Here is an 18,203-nt window from a genome sequence, read left to right on the forward strand (position 1 = left end):
ATTACTCCAGTCTTCAGTGTCACATGATCCTTCAGAAATCATTCTAAGAAGCTGATTTCCTGCTCAGGATGCATTTCTTATTATCAATATTGAAAACAGTTGTACTACTTAATACATTTTGCAAACTGATGTGTTTAATTTTCTATTCATGTTATATATATTACTGTGTGATTTTGGTAAATAATCATTATTATGAGTAATGCTATTTTTATTTATTCACTCATTGGTCTCTAAACTCCCCAGACCCCAGTTTGAAAACCCCTGCTCTAGTATGTAAGTGCCATAACACTATTCTTAGGCTTTTCACAGAATAAAGTTTGCCATCAAGACATGACTTTTTGGCTGATGAGCGATTTATCTGATCGGTTGTAAAGCAGTGTGGGATTGTGTCGTTGAGTTGTGAGCCAGTGCATCTGCATTTGTAATACCTGACCAGCTTTCTTTGTAGCTGTGGGACGCCCCATTTAAGAAGGCAGGTTCAGCCCGGGAGCTTCTTTGAAGAGTCCAAAGCAGATGGTTCGACACTTAGCATCTCCTCACGCACAGGCACTTCTTCACAAGAGCATTGTAGCGTCAGGGGACATCTCTTCTTCTTCTTCTTCTTTATCAGTCACTAACTACTTCTCCATGTTTCATTCCATCCATCCACTTCCTCCAGTCCTCGGTTTTCCCACTCTTGCCTGGTTGACCATCGATGTAATTTGGAAATTTCATTGTGAGCTGGGAATTTCTTCCCATGCAGGTGATATGGAGTGGATCCAAGACTACCTATTTACCGTAACACAAGGCTCCTAACATAACAGAATGGAATGTAAGAGAAAACTCTTGAAATCTTCTAATTAGATTTCAGCCAGCGGCATAAAGTTGCAAATTAGATTTTTCTCATTGGTGCTAACCCAACGTAAATTCCATTTAAGCAGGGGGAAGTGGACAGGGCTCAACCCTGTCAGCCGCGGCTGCCCTCCCCACACCACCGCTGCCAGTGTTTACTGAGGTTACACACAGGGATTATGTCTCTGTCATTCCTCATTACTCCAGCTGCCCCAAAAAACACATTTATATCTATTTCCCCGTTAAGCCTAGAGCACTGTGAGCACCCCCATCGGCCTTACAGAGCTCTCAGAAAGTAGTAGTGATGTAGACATGACTCTTAAAAATTTGATAATGCTAATACGTTGTCTGCCTTTAAACAAAATGCTGCAGCAAAACTTTACTTTTACGTTTGATTTATTTTAGATTCATTTGGTTCACTGTTTGAAAAATGATTCACTGATTCATTTGATTCTTTGTGCACATTTTTCTTTTTTTCTTTTTTTTGGTAGTGAAATATTTAGTATACTATACTGCTGTTTGTGCTTTAGTTCAGTTATTTAAATTAGAGTTTTAATTAAATCTTTTTGTTGCAAATTTAGTGTTTCATGTTAATTGATTTTACCCTAACTGAGATTCTCATTGTTCCCAGTAATGTAGTCATGACTTGTAATGTATATATCAATGCTGATGTGGTATATTTGCCGCTTCGTTGATTTAGACATTTGAATGCATGCTTGTTTATTCTGAATGGCAGTGTGAAAGTTGAAAGGACTCCCCTTTCTTCTCTACTGAACCAAATATATGTGTCTTTTAAAATGATTAAGGCCGATGGGTTTTTGTGCTCTTGATGGAGATCCCACAATAGCTTCATTGTAAAGAGGATGTTAGCGACAGCTCTCAAGCACCCTCTCTTTCTTTCTTTCTTCTTATTCATCTTCATCCTTGAATATTCAGTTCGACCCTCAGGGCACATCTTTACTGTCAAAGCGAAACACGTACATACACTCTGGAAAATAGCATAAATCCACAGACAAAGACTCTCTTTCTTGACTGTAGTTGAATTGCTTTCATTTATGAATATCTAGTCACAAGCTACAGTTTCGAAGTGGCCTCCCAACACTGTCATGCACTCTAAAGCTTCATTACAGAAGCATTTACATGCCTTCCGCTTAAAACAGTCATGCATGGAACCTGGTGAAAGAAAGAACACATTTACGTGAGCATAGTTTTCCCAACATAAACGGACACATACATGCTGTGACCACCACTGAGCTGACTGAACTGTGACCGACTGAACTTATGATGATTAGAGCTTTTGTCACGAAACTAGGAACAATGCACTTACATCCGCCAGTAACACTCGTCTCTACATACTTCTCCAATGGTCAGACACTCCAGGGCGCCAAAAATTGGCTGTTAGCACTCGTGAAAGAAGCAGGATGTTTGTTTTCCAACCTCTCCAAAGTCATCAAAACATTCATCACTTACTATTTTAGCCGTTGCACACTAGTTGTCATAATTTAAGTTTATAAAATTTGTCAGGTTCTGTTTGAACTGGCTTTATGGTTGAGTTAATTATATGACCAGGGATTGGTTGTTAGTTGACTCTCACGCACAGAAATTAATGACGCACAGGAATGACGTCATTCAGAAAGTCCGCAAGCACTCGCGGTTTTGTTTATTTAATATTTTGGCTAATTTGATTATATGTTAAGCTATTAATAGAATGTAGTATTCTCAGCTCAAACATTTTTACTGTTTTAATTAATTCTGCAGAAGTCAGCTGATTTTCCACCCTAAATCAGTGCAGAAATGTGAATGTCTCCCAGCTGATTGACGAAGCTGATGTTTTGAGCTTTATGTTGAACTTAACGTAAATTGAAATGTTTGTGCTAATGCTAACACAGAATGATCCTCACCCACTATATATATCATTCATGCTAAACAGAAAAATGTAGTTTTGATTGAGAATTAGGCATGAACACGAATCAAACAGGCTTTGAGTTGGTGATATGCATAATATGTCATTATTCCAGGTACTGTAATGGAATATAGCAGATTATCCCTGTGTACATTGGTGTAGATCCACACCGGCTTACTGAAAAACCGCCATTGTTTGCTTACCTGGTTAATGACAGTAATATTCCCTGTTTAAATTGGACTAACTCACAAGTATTTTTTTGCCAAATCGTTAGCTATTATCAGAGAGACCGTTCCATATCTTAATGTCACGGCTCATTTTAATGTGGCACGATAACCATCACTGGATCAACAAGACACAGCTGAAAGCACAGCAGCCCAGTCACTCGCCGTGCAAAGGACTTAGTTTGCGCTAATCAATCATCCGCCACCTATACGCAGTGCACGGACGATGGATTGCATAAACAAGCCCAGCGCTAATCTGGGTCTGCTCAATCTCCTGCCAAACCAAAGTTCCTCAGTGGAAGTGTGCTGGACCATGAAGTTGCGCTGAAAGACTGTAGCTTAGGTAGAACTGTATAGCTGCTCTGAAATGCCTGGTGCATGTGAGTTTGGTAAGTGTTCCTGCTCCAAAATACATATGTCATTTAAATCTTACTTATATTTAATCCACCCCTTTTTAAACTGCCTCTCTTCCAGCACACTCTTCCAGGGCAGGCGTGATCATAGGAATATTAGGTCCATTTCTGCATGCTGTGTTGATCTGACCTGTGGAGCTGTTGCTGAAGATAGGGCCTGCAGCTCTCAGTGATTTATACTGTGCCATTGACCCTGATGTTGAGCTCAGCTGTAGCTGACATCGTTACTTACACTCTCTGAGATGAGGAACACAAATACAGATATCTCTGTGGTTATAGCACATAGCTTTATAGAGAGAGAGAGAGAGAGAGAGAGAGAGAGAGAGAGAGAATGAATAAAAAAAGAGGTCAGTTCCAGTGTTGGACTATAAAAGACAGTAAAAAGTGAGGTGGTATTAGTGCATGGCTGCATGGTGAGGTGGCCAGGAGGGGAATGAAGTGTGAAAACAGGAACACAATCATTATTTCCTCCCTTCAGCACTCACCCATTCATCCCATGGTCAGTCTCTTCAGTTCAACCAAGGGTTTGAGAGTAATGTGCAGCGACAGGGTGAAATGATGAAGAAGAGTTCCTGCATTCAGAGCCTCTCTTTCTCTCTCCTCCCCAATCCGTCAGTGACACATTGGGCCTGGATATCATTTTAGCATTTATCCCCTGCTTTTTTTTTCTCCTTACTGTTCTTCTAGCCTACAAACTAGTTGCTAAGACAGTAAAGAAAGGGACAGAAGCTGGGACTGAGGGTAGAAACTGAAGCTTGCAGTAAATGGGCTTTTTGTGGGATTTTTTGAGACTGCACTTAACAGCTCGCTCAAGGGAGCGACAGTCAGAAAATAGCGGCTCGGAAAGAAAGAAGAGAGAAAGAAAGCGAGACAGCTGAGGGGGTGGAATGAGCACTTTTAAAAGATGTTCCAGGATGTCTAGACATGGTGTTGGTGAAACATGACGAAAGCGTCAGGCATTTGAGAGCGCCACAAATGGAAGCAAGAGGCAGGTGTCGGTGAGACATGGTGCGTGTCAGGCCTGCTCTGAGCTGCGATTCCACAACTGATCCGGACTCGTAAGGCATTTACTGTGTTTAGCTTCTCAAGAGTATGAAGAAGAGTTCATTATTCAATACCACATTTACCTTCCTCTTTTCTTCTCTCCTTTCTCACAAACTCTCCCTTCCTCTCCTTTCACATCTACATGTGTGCTGTATATATATCAGTAAAAGAGGTTGCATGAATTAGTGATAGAGGACATAATGGAGGGGTTTCTTGAAGGCGCAGTTGAAAGGCGTTACAGCGCTAACGTTCCGCACCGATATGAGATCACTGACCTGACTGCAGCACTTTCCAGGAAAGTGAAAAGAGGAGAGAGGACGTGAAGCAAGTGAGGGAGGGAGAGTGTGACTGTCACTGCCTGTGCCGCTACCTCCTTTTCACACACACACAGTGCTCTAATGGCCTCACACTTAGAAAAGCACTCACACACGCCTCTCTCAGTGCTGTGAATAAACATTTTCTCTCTTTCTTCCTCTAGAGGCGTTCCGGCATTTTCAGGTGATCGTGCGCTCAAAGAGGACAACATCATTTAGCACTATTATTTAATTGCTTAGTGATGATCTGACTAATGCAAAGCAAAATGGCAATTATGCAAAGCAGAAAATGCATTGCTGTTTATTTTCTAATGTGTTTGTGGCTGGTAGATGAAAGCTCAGATTTAAAGCGCCGTCATCCGGTGTGGTGTTGGTGAGCTTGTGCGAGCTTGAGCTTCGGGGCGAGTGAGTGAGCAATGGTGCTTTTCACTGAAAGACCAGCTGAGTGCAGGATTCCTCCTTGGGCTACAGGGCTTTAGTGAACCTCACTCCATCTGTGTGTGTGTTTGTGTGTGTGTGTGTGTGTGTGTGTGTGTGTGTGTGTGTGTACTGGCCCCACATCTCAAGATGCTTGGCATGGCGTACACGGCCGTCATGCTGACCGTGCCCATCAATCAAAGAGACATAAAGCAATATGGACAGCAATTAAATCAACTAATTGAATCAAAACTCAAATTAAGCCACCAGCCTGAGTGGTTTGTAATTGTAAATGGCATGAGCCTTCCATCCCACTGGCTTAAATTTGAGACCTGCGCCTTAAGCAACTATTTAACCAATTACTCTGCTAGCAGTAATAGACCTTCTTAATGCTGGCAGAATCTGAGTGATTTTGTTTGACTTGGGTTTTTATTCAGAGGCTGTGGTCTACTTGTAGCCTGTGCGATAAATTAAGAATCAGTTGTGTTTATCTTAATGGATTTTGGCCACGGTTTGCCCATTTAGCACATTTGAAAAGTTTGCTATCACTGTATACTATTCAGAACCAGTTCAAATAAACCAATTGGATTACAAAAGAAGTCGTTTGAAAGTCATTAGTGGTGTTGCTAAGGCAAGCGTCCCTATAAAGTGCACACCCCAAATTTTCACCTCGACTGCCCCTGGAAGTGTTTTCCCCTTTTTTTCCATAGAGATTCTTCATGCTAGAGTTCTAAGGCATGATACAAGCCAACCAGCTCCAAGGTGAGTCACAACATTTCAAACTTTGATTTGAAGTTTGAAAAAAAAAAAAAAAAAAAAAATTACAACATTTACTGTAATGAGGGAAATACAATCCCATAAGCACTGCAAATGCAGAAAATGCCATTCAAAAGTTTGGGGTCTATAATGTTTTTGAATAAATGAAATTAAGTTTTAATTTTTTTTTATTTAGCATGGATGCATTAATGACATTTATAATGCCAAATACATTTTTAATGGAAGATATTTTTAATTCAAATAAATGCTGTTTTTGAACTTTCTATTCATCAAATACTCCTGTAAAAAAAACATATCACGGTTTCCACAAAGAATATTAAGCAGCGCAACTGTTTTCAACATTGATAATAATAATAATATGAAATGTTTCTTTAGCAGCAAATCAGTATATTATAATGATTTCTGAAGGATCATGTGACACTGAAGACTGGAGTAATGATGCTAAAAATTCAGCTTTGCCATCACAGGAATTAAATTGTAATATAAATCAACAATATTACTGTTTTAATTTTAATTTATTAATTATTTAATGTATACATTACTACCCAAACTTTTGATTGGTGTATTCAAATGAAAGTCAATGGAAAACAGTAAAAGTAAAAATCCAGTTTATATTCTGAATTTGTAGAAATAGCTTGAGCCACTGTTGTATTAGAAACGGCAGACGTTAGCATCATGTGTCCGAGAACAACGTTTCCTTTCACATTTCCTAGAAACATTTTCTCTTGCTCTTCCGACTCATCCGTCACCTTCGCATTATTTCAGTGAAAGCAAGGAAAGGAAAGAGTATATCTGAGAAGAAAAAATGAATCATTTAAACCTATAAGTGTATGTGTGGAGAGTCATTCACACCTCTGTGGTAATGCTACACTAGAGCCTCGTTGAGTTCGGACATTACATGCAGGAACATGAATATGCTTTCATTTCGACACACTAAACTCACTGTGTTCTAGTTAGAAACACGGCAGCAAAGTGACATCTGAGAGTGTGGTCGTGTTCATAAATATGATTAATTTTTTAGGACTGTATGTTTTATCATTCATAACTCATATTGCTGTCTGTCACAGTCCTACTTTTTAGTCTACACTCACTAGATTTCTTTCTGAAAAAAAAAAAAAAAATCTTGCTGGTTGCTATGGTGTTGCTAGGCAGTTGTTAGAGTGGTCGATAGTAATGAAAAGCACTTTCTGTGAAATGATAATGAAGTGAAAGAGTTTGTTTGGTCTGTCTTACGTTTAGCCTCCGGGCCGTCTGCATGCAGAGAGAGGATGTCTGATCCCTCACACGCATCACTGTGGCCTCCACCAATAACTCGGCTCTGGTTCTAATGAGTAAATGAGAAATGTGCCCTTGCTGGAGGATGGTATGTGCCAGGGCAGCAGAGGTTACAGTAGGTTTTCATTATATGTAATTGAAAGCACAATGGAGGCCAGCCACCTTTACCTGCACCGCTCTTGAAAGTTCATTCTGTATTACCATGAAAAATGGAGACTATCACATGTGAGCTGGGCTGAATGATTGAAGTTCTTGCCTTCCGTCCTCTCTGATAGGTTCTTGTCAGTTTGGCACTGGACTTTGCTTCCTGTCCGGAAAGGGTCACTCACACACACGTGACTATTAATAGCCCAGACAGAATGAGTAAACTGGATACAGGATGAGGTCCTGTCAGAGTAATGTTGTCCCATACACACTCACAATGCCCCTCAGCTGCCAATGCACACCTTTTTACGAGGATGGCTCTCTTAATGGCAGCTTTACATTTGAGTGATAATCTCAGAGGGGCTGTGAAATAACTATCAACTCTGTGTGAGTGTGTGAGAGAGAGAGAGAGAGAGAGAGAGAGAGAGAGAGAGAGAGAGAGAGAGAGAGAGAGAGAGAGAGAGAGAGAGAGAGAGAGAGAGAGAGAGAGAGAGAGAGAGAGAGAGAGAGAGAGAGAGAGAGAGAGAGAGAGAGAGAGAGAGAGAGAGAGAGAGAGAGAGAGAGAGAGAATGGGAGAGTGTGTGTGTGTGTGTTTGATAGTGATTGTGTGAGAGTGATTCTGTGTGCACCAGAATGTTTTGGTATAAATATAGTATTTATGTATTTCTATTTGTGCTCAATGGGGAATCCAAGTTATGATTGAGTACAGACATTTGCAATGTCTGATTGGAGTTCAGAACAGAATTATTATTATTTGACTTTATTCTTAATAATAATAATTCAGATGTATTATTATTATAGACAGTCATATTATAATTTTTATATTATATATATTGTACATATTATTATTATAATAATAATAATAATAATTATTATTAATTATTGTCATTGTTATTATTATCCAAATAATTTACATAGTTGTATACACATACATATATACATATTGGACCTTGATACATTTTCCGTCACACTTAATTCATTTTTCATGGATCTCTCAATCACCGGCAGCTGTATATTGTATGAAATTCATCTATAATCTATGTATATACATAATATAGATAATAATAATATGCTGTTCTAAATATACAGTAAAATACAATTCTAAATAAATGGTCATGTGACAAAGATTTATGCACAGTTTCTAAATTAAAGAGTTTGCAGATTTTCAACCAGTTTTGTTTTGCATTTTTGTATTCCCACACACGACAGTCGGGGTGGCACCCAAATTAGAAGTGCATTGTGGGTGTTGAAGTATTTAGCATCTACGTCTTTAGCCGATTTTTTTTTTTTTTAAGTCTGTCTTGCCAGCAGTAAATTACCCCTTTAAGGAGGCAGCACAGCTGTGTGAGGTAAGACTGACACATCTTACCCCACTCCAGGGGCAGACCTAGAAAAAATTGTATAGCGTGGCTTGAGGAATGTGAGGGGTGGCAACACCAAAGACAGCAAGCATTCAATCATCCATACTTAATCTGTACTCTATCATCTATTCTACATGTATACTATAATTAAAAACAAAATATAGCCACAAATGGCAATCATCGGGGTCCAAGCACCAATGGCCCCTTGTGAATGATTAGCAATCCAATTGAAATGTATTTTATGATGTGGTTTGATTCAAGTTGGAAAAGTCCATCTTGAATCTCCACTGAAAGTTAGGGTTTAATGAAACAGGCAACAGCAACACACAAGTGTCAAGAAGGGCAACTGAATTTCTTCTTCTACTTTCTCTTACTGTTAGATTAAAAGAGAAAAAAACTGTATACAAATGTTTACCATCGTAAGGCATGTGATCATAATAATATGTGGTGTAAGTGTGGACTCACATTCAACATTTCAATTTAGATGAATCGCATGTCATAGGATGTCACTGGACAATTTCAAATGAATGTGAAGATATCATTTGTAGCTCAAAACCTTATTTATGTGGAGCATTTATCTTAAGGACCTTTTCATTTATAATATATTTCTATAATCTGGGTAGCCTAACTTTATGCTTGCAGTTTAAGTGATTGTTTCATTATTCATACCACTACAGTAAATAAGTGTGTCTTTTATCATTTTTTTACAATACATATTATCTTGAAACATACAAATATTTTTAATGGACAGCAATATATTTAACCATGTCTGGCAACTTAAAAAAAAAAAAGTTTTATTGGGGTCTGTGAAATATTTGTCAATTTGTTGAGGGCTTTATAAACAAATAATACAATTTTAAAATAAATTCTAAATTTGACAGGTAGCCAGTGCAGTGTGGATAAAATAGGGGTGATTGACTCATACTTGCGGGTCCCAGTGAGGAGTCTAGCTGTACATGGGAGAGGGAAGACAGAGAGACACCAATATAAAGTGAATTACAATAGTCTAGATGAGTTGTTACGAAAGCATGAATCACTGTTTGGAAGTTATTCTGGGTTAAAAAAGGTTTCACTTTAGAGAGTTGGCGAAGATGAAGATAAAAAAAAAATTTGATTTTACAACAGAACTCATCTGTTTATCAAATTTTAGGTTGTGATCAAACAGAAAGCCCAGATGTCTAGCGCACTGAGTTTCATATGGGGCAAGAGAAACACGGTCAACATCAAGCACACCGTTTTCCTTGGGCCCAAATAGAATTATTTCAGTTTTATTTTCGTTTAAATTTAGTCAAAAGTTAAATAAATATTTAATGATCTGTAAGTATTCCACATATTTCTATATACACTAATTATAACTATACTTACTATACAGTATATAATAGTTATACAAATGAACTAGATAGATGCATTTATTTCCATTCAAATGGTTGGAAACTGATAGAAAAACATTAGGCTAAAAAGATTCCCTATCCTGTGGCTTCCTCTTGTGGACAACATTAATATCACAGCCTTCGTCTTTCAGTTGAAATGGCTGATAGTTTAGAAATTGCAGTTAGCATCATAAATTCATTAGGGGTCCAATTCACCTTTGGCACTTGAACCCCTAATAACAAAATATCAATATCCAGGGCACCAAGACACTGTCTATAAAACACTTCAACACATTCTAAATGAGCTCGTTAGAGTAGGTCTATCATCTCAAGAAGAGTTTATAAATATTATGCAGTCTACTTGGAAGACATAAAAATCACAAGTTTTAGTGCTTCAAGTTTTAGATCAACAAAATCACTGAGACTTAAGACTTCTCATGCTTCTTAACATATGTCTGTATGTGGGCATTACAGAAGGTCACCCTGAACACCCTATTAACCATATACAGTTGTAATTTAAATTATTCAACCCCCATTGCGAATCAATTATTGGCAACATTTACATACTTTCAGCTGTTTGCAATGAACAAAGCAAACAAAAGTAACTGAAATAGCTCAACACAACAAATGTTTCAAGTGGTTTCCCCAAATTCAACTGAAAATGCAACTTCTAATGACTTCTGCAGTATCAATGATTTAGCCCCCTGAATAGAAACCCTCAACAGCGCAAATATGCAAAACAGCTGTTGTTTCAAGCACACCTGATGCAACTAATCAAGGGCTTCATTAGTTGCACCAGGTGTGCTTGAGCTAGAACACATGAAATATCTGATCCACAAAAAACCGCCTAGCAACACTTGAGCAACAACCCAGAACACCCAACTTTTTGAATATCTATGTATATAATTATTTTAAATTTCAAGAAAGGTTTGTCTTTCTAGTTAAGATTTGATTCTTACCTAACTCTTCTATTAGTTTCTGTGATGGGAATCTTGTTATTGGTTTAATTGTATTCAGTCGGATGGCAAATATATCTATGATGACTATCACGACGGGATTTAATTTCTCTAATTTTCTGATTCACGAATAAATGGAAAAACAATTGAACTGGTCTACACTGGTTGTGCTGTGTGTTTTTGATGAACCCATTCATATGAGTCACCTGTAAATGAAGTTGGCTATACAGAGCGCGAGCAACCATGCAGCAGATCTTTTTATGTCATCACATTTAAAGTGTAGCTGCTACAATATGGTACAGAAAACACTGGTTACATTAATATTTTATACTGGGATAAATCTGGAGTGGCACTGTGGCAATAGTTTTTCTTAGGGTGGCAGTTGGCACCCCGGTAGATCCGCCCCTGCTCCACTCACCCCTACACATGCATTTATCATGTCAGGCACAGAAACATGACCTGGAGAGAAGAATGACAAGAGACTGCTAATCAACTGCAGCTGCGTCCACGCTACGATTGAAGTGCAAACAAGAACCTGAACTCTTAAAGGGTGTACATCAGAGTAAGTTACACCCTCTGTCCCATTTACCCCCCCGCTTCCCCTCTCTCTCTCTCCCCCTTATAATGGGGGCACAAATTGGGTCCACTCTCTCATTGGCATTTACACTGGCACAGCAGTCTGATGAAGGGCTCTTTTTGTGCTTTGATCCTGTTTGGTTTCCATCTAATGATCAACTGACTCCTCCTCAATGAGCTGCGCTCAAGCCGCATGTTCTCCGTCACCGAGTTGTGTTCTGCCCTGAGTGAGTCTAATGTGTAAGCATGCGCTGGTTACCCACAGCAAACAGCGTTCTAAGATCTAGAAATGTCTGTGCCACGCTGGACTGGTGTTTACTGCCTGTTTGATCATATTGGAGCCTGGTTTCTGGGGACCAGGCACTGGTGGTGCAGCCGCAGGGGCCCCACAACGATCAGACATGCCTGCAGTGATGCAGAGAGAGGGAATAGAAACAGACAGAATTTCACAGTACGTGTAATGTCCATATAGTCAAGGAAAGAGTTTTAGGAGTTTGATTTTAGAAGTGTTTAATATAAAAGAGAAGGCTGCTGGTAGAGATAATGAATTATGTGTATGTTTTACAACTTGTGACTTAAGTTGCATGTATAGCTGTTTTTGTACTACTGCTTGTATTTATCTATTATAATTGATTTTTCCTAATTTTATATAGACTTAAGACAAATATTCCTATATTTTGTTCATTTCCGTCCATCAAATAAAATCTAAATTAAAAAAAGAAAAATAATTATATAATTTTATGAGCTACCATTTATTTTGTCAAAATATTTTAGTACTGCATATTACTATAAATTAAATGCTTTACAAATGAATGGTATGTCATATTATCCTATAATTAATTAAATTAAATGTATTGGATTTTACTGTAATAGTACTTCATGTAATTATATTATTGAAGTGTGTATATATGCGTGTATATGGGTGTTTTTTAATATAAATTATGGAATTTTATCTAATTATACAATTAAAGAATTCAATTTTACTGTAAATTAAATACTTTACAAATTATTAGTACTCTATATAATTATACTATTAAAGTATTTAATGTACTGAATTTTACTGTAAATGAAATGCTTAAATTTATTGAATTATAAAAAATATATTTTATTCACGCATTTTATGAATATATCTACAGTTCCAGTGAAAACAAGAAAATTGTGAAGTTACTCATACCATGATACAAGATTCTGGTCATACTCCTCACCCCTAGTGTGTGACGTCATTATTTACACTGCACTAAGGCCAAGAGCACAGTTTCCAGCGGAAACTTATCACCGCTGGCTCTCTGCCTTACATGCAGATTCACAAACAAACACACACCGCCTGCGGTCCACAACAGTACATTTCTCCGGTGCAGGTGTGGGCCCTGACCATCTGCGCCCTGCCTGTAATTAGTACAGCGCTGCGTGGCATCATTTAACCGGTGTTTATTTACTCCGGGTGTTGCGTATGCCCACATGATGCGAGCGGGTTTGGGCTCTGCCACACTGTGTGCCTGTGCTATCTGCTGGGCACACGTGGAAAGGCAGAGTCACCGTGTCTTCCCTGGCACACTTCTTTAGCTTTGAGCCTGTAGAACAGGATTTACGAGCACCTGTCTCAGGGGTATGTGCACCAAAGCAAACAAACAGCTCCTCTCCGCCCCCACGAGCACAAATCATCAGGGGGAATGTGGCCACCCAGTCCCTGCTTTCATTTTAGCACCGTACAGTGTGTGTGTTTGAGATGTTCTGTATACACACTAGATAAAAACTGAAAAATTATGGACACGACCATTCTGCCTCTGATGTATGTTCAAAACACTGCATATATCTCAGCGGTTATGAGTCCCTGCTGTCGCTGACTGTATACGATAGACAAAGTTTAACAACATGTAACATCCGCAACATATACAGTACAAATCATGCTGAGAATAACACTCTCCACACGGTGCCAAAACACAGTCTTTGTCCTTTATATCCACAAATATTTAGGACCCTAGCACTGATGGTGTGATGACCCTCTTGGAATTGCTCTGTTTGTTATTTATTATATATATATATTTCTATTTACAAATTTCCTTGTTTGTTTTTTTTATTACTTTATTATTGATAGCATTGTATCTCTCTCTCTCTTTTTTTCAGGCTGCAATCTGTTATCTGCACCAATAACTAAGCATTAACCGATATTAAAGATCATTTAAACAAATGCAAAGTGTCTCTTTTTAGATATATTTGTAATATGTACTTTTTAAAATCAAGTCATAATGACAATATTCAATCCAATGAGGATTCTAATGAAAGTACTCAGGTACCTGAGTGACCTGTTGCTATGGTTACTTCTTCAGGGGAAGACATTTATCTTTGAGAGTATTTATTGACCTCAAATATTTTTTTTAAACATTTTTTAAATGAAGTCTCATATGCTCACCAAGGCTACATATTTTTAATAGATCAAAAATACATTAAAACAGTAATATTGTGAAATATTATTATAATTTATAAGTGTTTTCTTTTTTAATATATTTAAAAATGTAATCTGTAATTGCAAAGCTTAATTTTCAGCATCATTACTCCAGTCTTTTAGTGTCACGTGTTCCTTCTAATTATAATATATAAAAATAAATCATTCTAATTGGCTGATTTGCTGCTCAAGAAACATTTATTTTTATTATCAATGTTGAATGCAGTTGTGCTGCTTAAATTTTTGTAAAAAACTTATATACAATTTCGCCTGTTTGTTCTTATCTCATTATCCGCTTTAACTTAACCACAACATGCTGTTTTTCTTTTTTCTTTAATATATAATGATCATTTTCCCAAGATTCTTACCCAGTCCTGTCATTGTTCTGAAATCTGAAGCATTGTTCCTCTCATTACTGAAGTTCAGACAGTTATGAACCACCATGTTCCTCCCTGCATTGCAAACACTTCATTTATATTTAATAGAACTGAACAACTACAAGTAACTTGTGGTATCTGTGTATTTATTTAACTAAATTCTACTAAAATGACGCTCTTAAGATTAACACATCTTTTACAGTAATACAGTGAATTACTTCAAATCTTTCCTGTCACAAAGCACTGCAATGTTCCTGCAAAACAGCGTGAGTCATGTTTATGTTGTTATTTGCTTCATCTCTCTCTCTCTCTCTCTCTCTCTCTGTTTTGAATGCAGCAGAGCTGCAGAGGGAGGGAAGCATCGAGACTCTCAGCAATAGTTCTGGCTCCACCAGTGGCAGCATTCCCCGGAACTTCGAGGGCTACCGATCCCCTCTCCCCACCAATGAAAGCCAGCCCCTCAGCCTCTACCCCACGGCATTCCCCTAAAACCAGCCGTCCCGCCCAAGGAAACCTCTCTGTCGCCTTTGGACAATCTTGACAGTACAACCACAACACATCACCCCATGAGAGAAGCCACTCTCTCTCTCTCTCTCTCTCTCTCTCCGTCTCTCCGTCCCTCAGTGTGTTTTCACACCATCCTGCTCAGCTATATCTTTTCTCTATTCTTTGAAACGTGGATTTTCCTTTAATCAAACTTGGCATGCAGGAAAACCCTGTTCAATGAGGCCCGGAGTCATTCACTTCCATTGTAGATTAATTTCAATGCAGCCTCGATCTGAGACTGAGTGCACGTATATATTAACCTTGATGGGTCGGATGTACCTTAGAAGGGTTTGTTGCCACTTTTCTCAAAGACGTGTCATATTACCAATATCATTATCAAAAGAAACTTCCAGTGCGTACCTTTACTGAGTGTGTGTGATAGAGAGTGTGTTCATAAGATAGGTGTCCTAATTACCTCTCAGTAGTTGAGTTTAGATTTGAACTTATAAAGCGTTATGCTGATTTTTTTTGTTATCTTTTTTTTTTTATCAACACACGCTATCATTAGACAAATAATATGTTTTAGTAGACGTACTGTAGTTAACATTTGAATTGATTTGAATTTTATAGGTAATTCAAATTGGTTATGTTTACAATTTATTCTTGTGTTACATTATAGTGTTTGTTATTCCGCAAATTTTTTTCTGTATATTTGATTTGATTGTTTTTAACCAAAGTCCGTTTCTTGGACTTCTTCTTGGCTTTATAAATTCAGTGGATTCAAATGATTCAGATAACTTTCAATGTATGGGTAAATGTGAAATGTATTGATTCTTTCAAAAGGGAAGTTTGTTTGCTAATGCTTCAGCGTTTGATTGGCTTTATAGGATGTGTGCGAGGCTGATATTTATCGAGGATCCACAGCAAGTTTCATTCAGCTCAGGTGATTTAGACACTACCCACATTTTTAAAAAGTAGTTCCATTATTATCATCATTATCATCAATATATCATTTTGTATTAGCTTGTTTATTTAACTATTTTAAATTGCTCTGTTTGAAGAATGTCTTTTAAGTTGCTTGACTGGATGTAACATTTTACACACACACACACACACACAACTATTGCTAATTACCAGTTAAACTGATATAAGAACTGTGAATAAACGGTCCTGATCATCAGCTTGTCAGAAAGCTTAAAGAGCCGGCGTTGGCTGACAGCTCTGTGCATGTTGAAACATGATGGGGTTATTCAGCATAATTCATAACGGCATTCAAGTTGGCATGACTTTCAATCTGAATGCAGTGCACATGCTTTGTATGGACTACAATATTTTTCGTAATAATTCTTGCGTAATGTTATCTTGAAATAGGAATTGAACAAGTCTTCTAAACATTTGTGTGTTTGCTTAATACAGTATATGCATTTTGACTTTCACAGTTCTTTTCCCTTGTTAACTTACCTTGCTTTCTCCTGGATATATTTGTTATACAAAAACAATAAATGCATTTAAATGATGAGATACAAATCTGGGCTCGAGGCTACAAATCTCAATCACTGCTTTTGTTTAGGGAACTGTTTTTTATCATCATGAATCAAGTCCGCCGGCTTCAGGACACGGGCTGAGATTTCCTCCGCCGCTGCTTTAATTGCATGCGTGTAAGCTTTGTTTTGTGATATTATAATGAAAGTTTATTTGCATTTAGTTGCATTTTCCAGCACCAGCAGGAATTTATCAACGTTATAAATGTGCTCTTAAAATATTGAAATATTAGAGATAGGTAACAATATATAATAACAGATTAAACACAATTGTTTTATTATACAACTTAACCTGATGCCCAGTGGACAGACAAAACCACTAACAAAGCCATTGTTGTGTCATCACAGTGATCTTTATTGTGCGGAGTCAGACAAGCAGAGATATATTGCATGCAAGGAAGCAAGAGGTAATTTTTTCCACTATTACTACTGAACTCTTAAACCTCACCAGCATCTTCAGGTGTCTTCCCAACACTCTCACCTTACACACACACAATCACCCTTAAACAGAAACACACAGTGTCTCGAAGGCGACATGAAGCGGTCATCTAGATGGTGTGGAGGACGGTGGCAGAGCTCACACTCTCCATCTGAGAAGGTCAGTCCTCCTTTCTTTCTGTCTCCCTTCAGACCGCCAGTGCCACCTTATCACCGGAGCGACAGCCTATAAATACCAACAGAAGATAGCAGGCATTTCAGTGAGGAGTGTCAGAGGTTTCCTCCTCTCTGCGGGGTCAGGAGGCTGCTGTGTAAATTAGTACATTTTGTTGAAGAAGCATTAATCTATGAACAGTCTGCCGTTTAGTCGCTGTGGCACTGATACACAATCTACCAGCGTCAATCTGTCAAGGCTGGTTGGCAATTCATGTAAGATTTTGTGGCTGTTTGTTCCAAAACACTCCCCCACACTCCATGTATCCCAATGGGAACGGTCTCCATTCAGAAACAGGCTGTTTTCTGGAACGGCTGCTCGGAGGTCGTTCATCTCTTAACTACTATTTGAACTAATGTGACTGCTCCTCCAGAAAACATAAGATGTCTTTAAGGGGATAAAAGTAGAGAAAACTATGAAGTATCTCAACCACCTTAGAATAAAGTATTTTACTGTATACTTTCACTGTTTTCTTGTAGGCATTTTTCTTAACATCAAACTTGTTTTTCATCTTCTATCTTCATGAAGATATCGTTTGGCCTACCACCAGTCTTGTTTTTCCAACTTATCCTTACAGAAAAACACAGTTTGATTGAAAAATATATATATATGGAAATAAAAGCTAATATTTTGTACTAGCTATTTTGATGATTTTATTCTCATTATGAATGTTTTTAAATTTGAGTGGACCTGTTGAATTAAAAAGACTAATTTAAAAACTTTATTACGGTAATATACACCATTCAGGTAAGTGTCTCCTTTTTTCTTTTCTTTTATTAGTAGGGGTTTAAAATCTTAAATAGTCAACAGTTACTACAATTTTGTATTGAAAATATAGAAATTAATTTATAAATCTCAAATACCTTGTTAGTGCTATGACCTTAAAAACACAAGTTTTACATTAAACTGTCAACCTATCCATATCCCAGCATATACTCAAATGTTTTAGACCACCCATTACCATAGAATGTTCTTTAATAAATTCACATTACAGATCCATTTTTAAAATGAAAAAGGCGGCATTTCTTGGAATAACGAACTCATGACAATCTATTTGCGCGGTTTTGAGTCTAACGAGGGAGCTAAAGTGTTTTCCATA

The 18,203-nt window shown here is 37.8% G+C and overlaps 1 protein-coding gene across 7 annotated transcripts in view; it reads left to right on the top strand.

Annotated features, from left to right (window-relative positions):
• The window catches only part of bcas3 (BCAS3 microtubule associated cell migration factor), a 222,242-nt gene extending 205,804 nt beyond the window's left edge, over window positions 1-16,438 (top strand). For 4 of the 7 annotated variants that reach the window (XM_079885981.1, XM_079885984.1, XM_079885982.1 and 1 more), the window contains one exon: window positions 14,763-16,438. In XM_079885981.1, the coding sequence (XP_079742107.1) occupies window positions 14,763-14,914 (152 nt within the window). In that variant the 3' untranslated portion in view covers window positions 14,915-16,438. The remainder of the gene's footprint in view (window positions 1-14,762) is intronic. The other 3 variants (XM_079885983.1, XM_079885986.1, XM_079885987.1) reach the window with 1 other exon arrangement.
• The last annotated feature ends 1,765 nt before the right edge of the window (window positions 16,439-18,203 follow it).

Source organism: Squalius cephalus, assembly GCF_949319135.1.
Source record: "Squalius cephalus genome assembly, chromosome: 11".
Taxonomy (NCBI): domain Eukaryota; kingdom Metazoa; phylum Chordata; class Actinopteri; order Cypriniformes; family Leuciscidae; genus Squalius; species Squalius cephalus.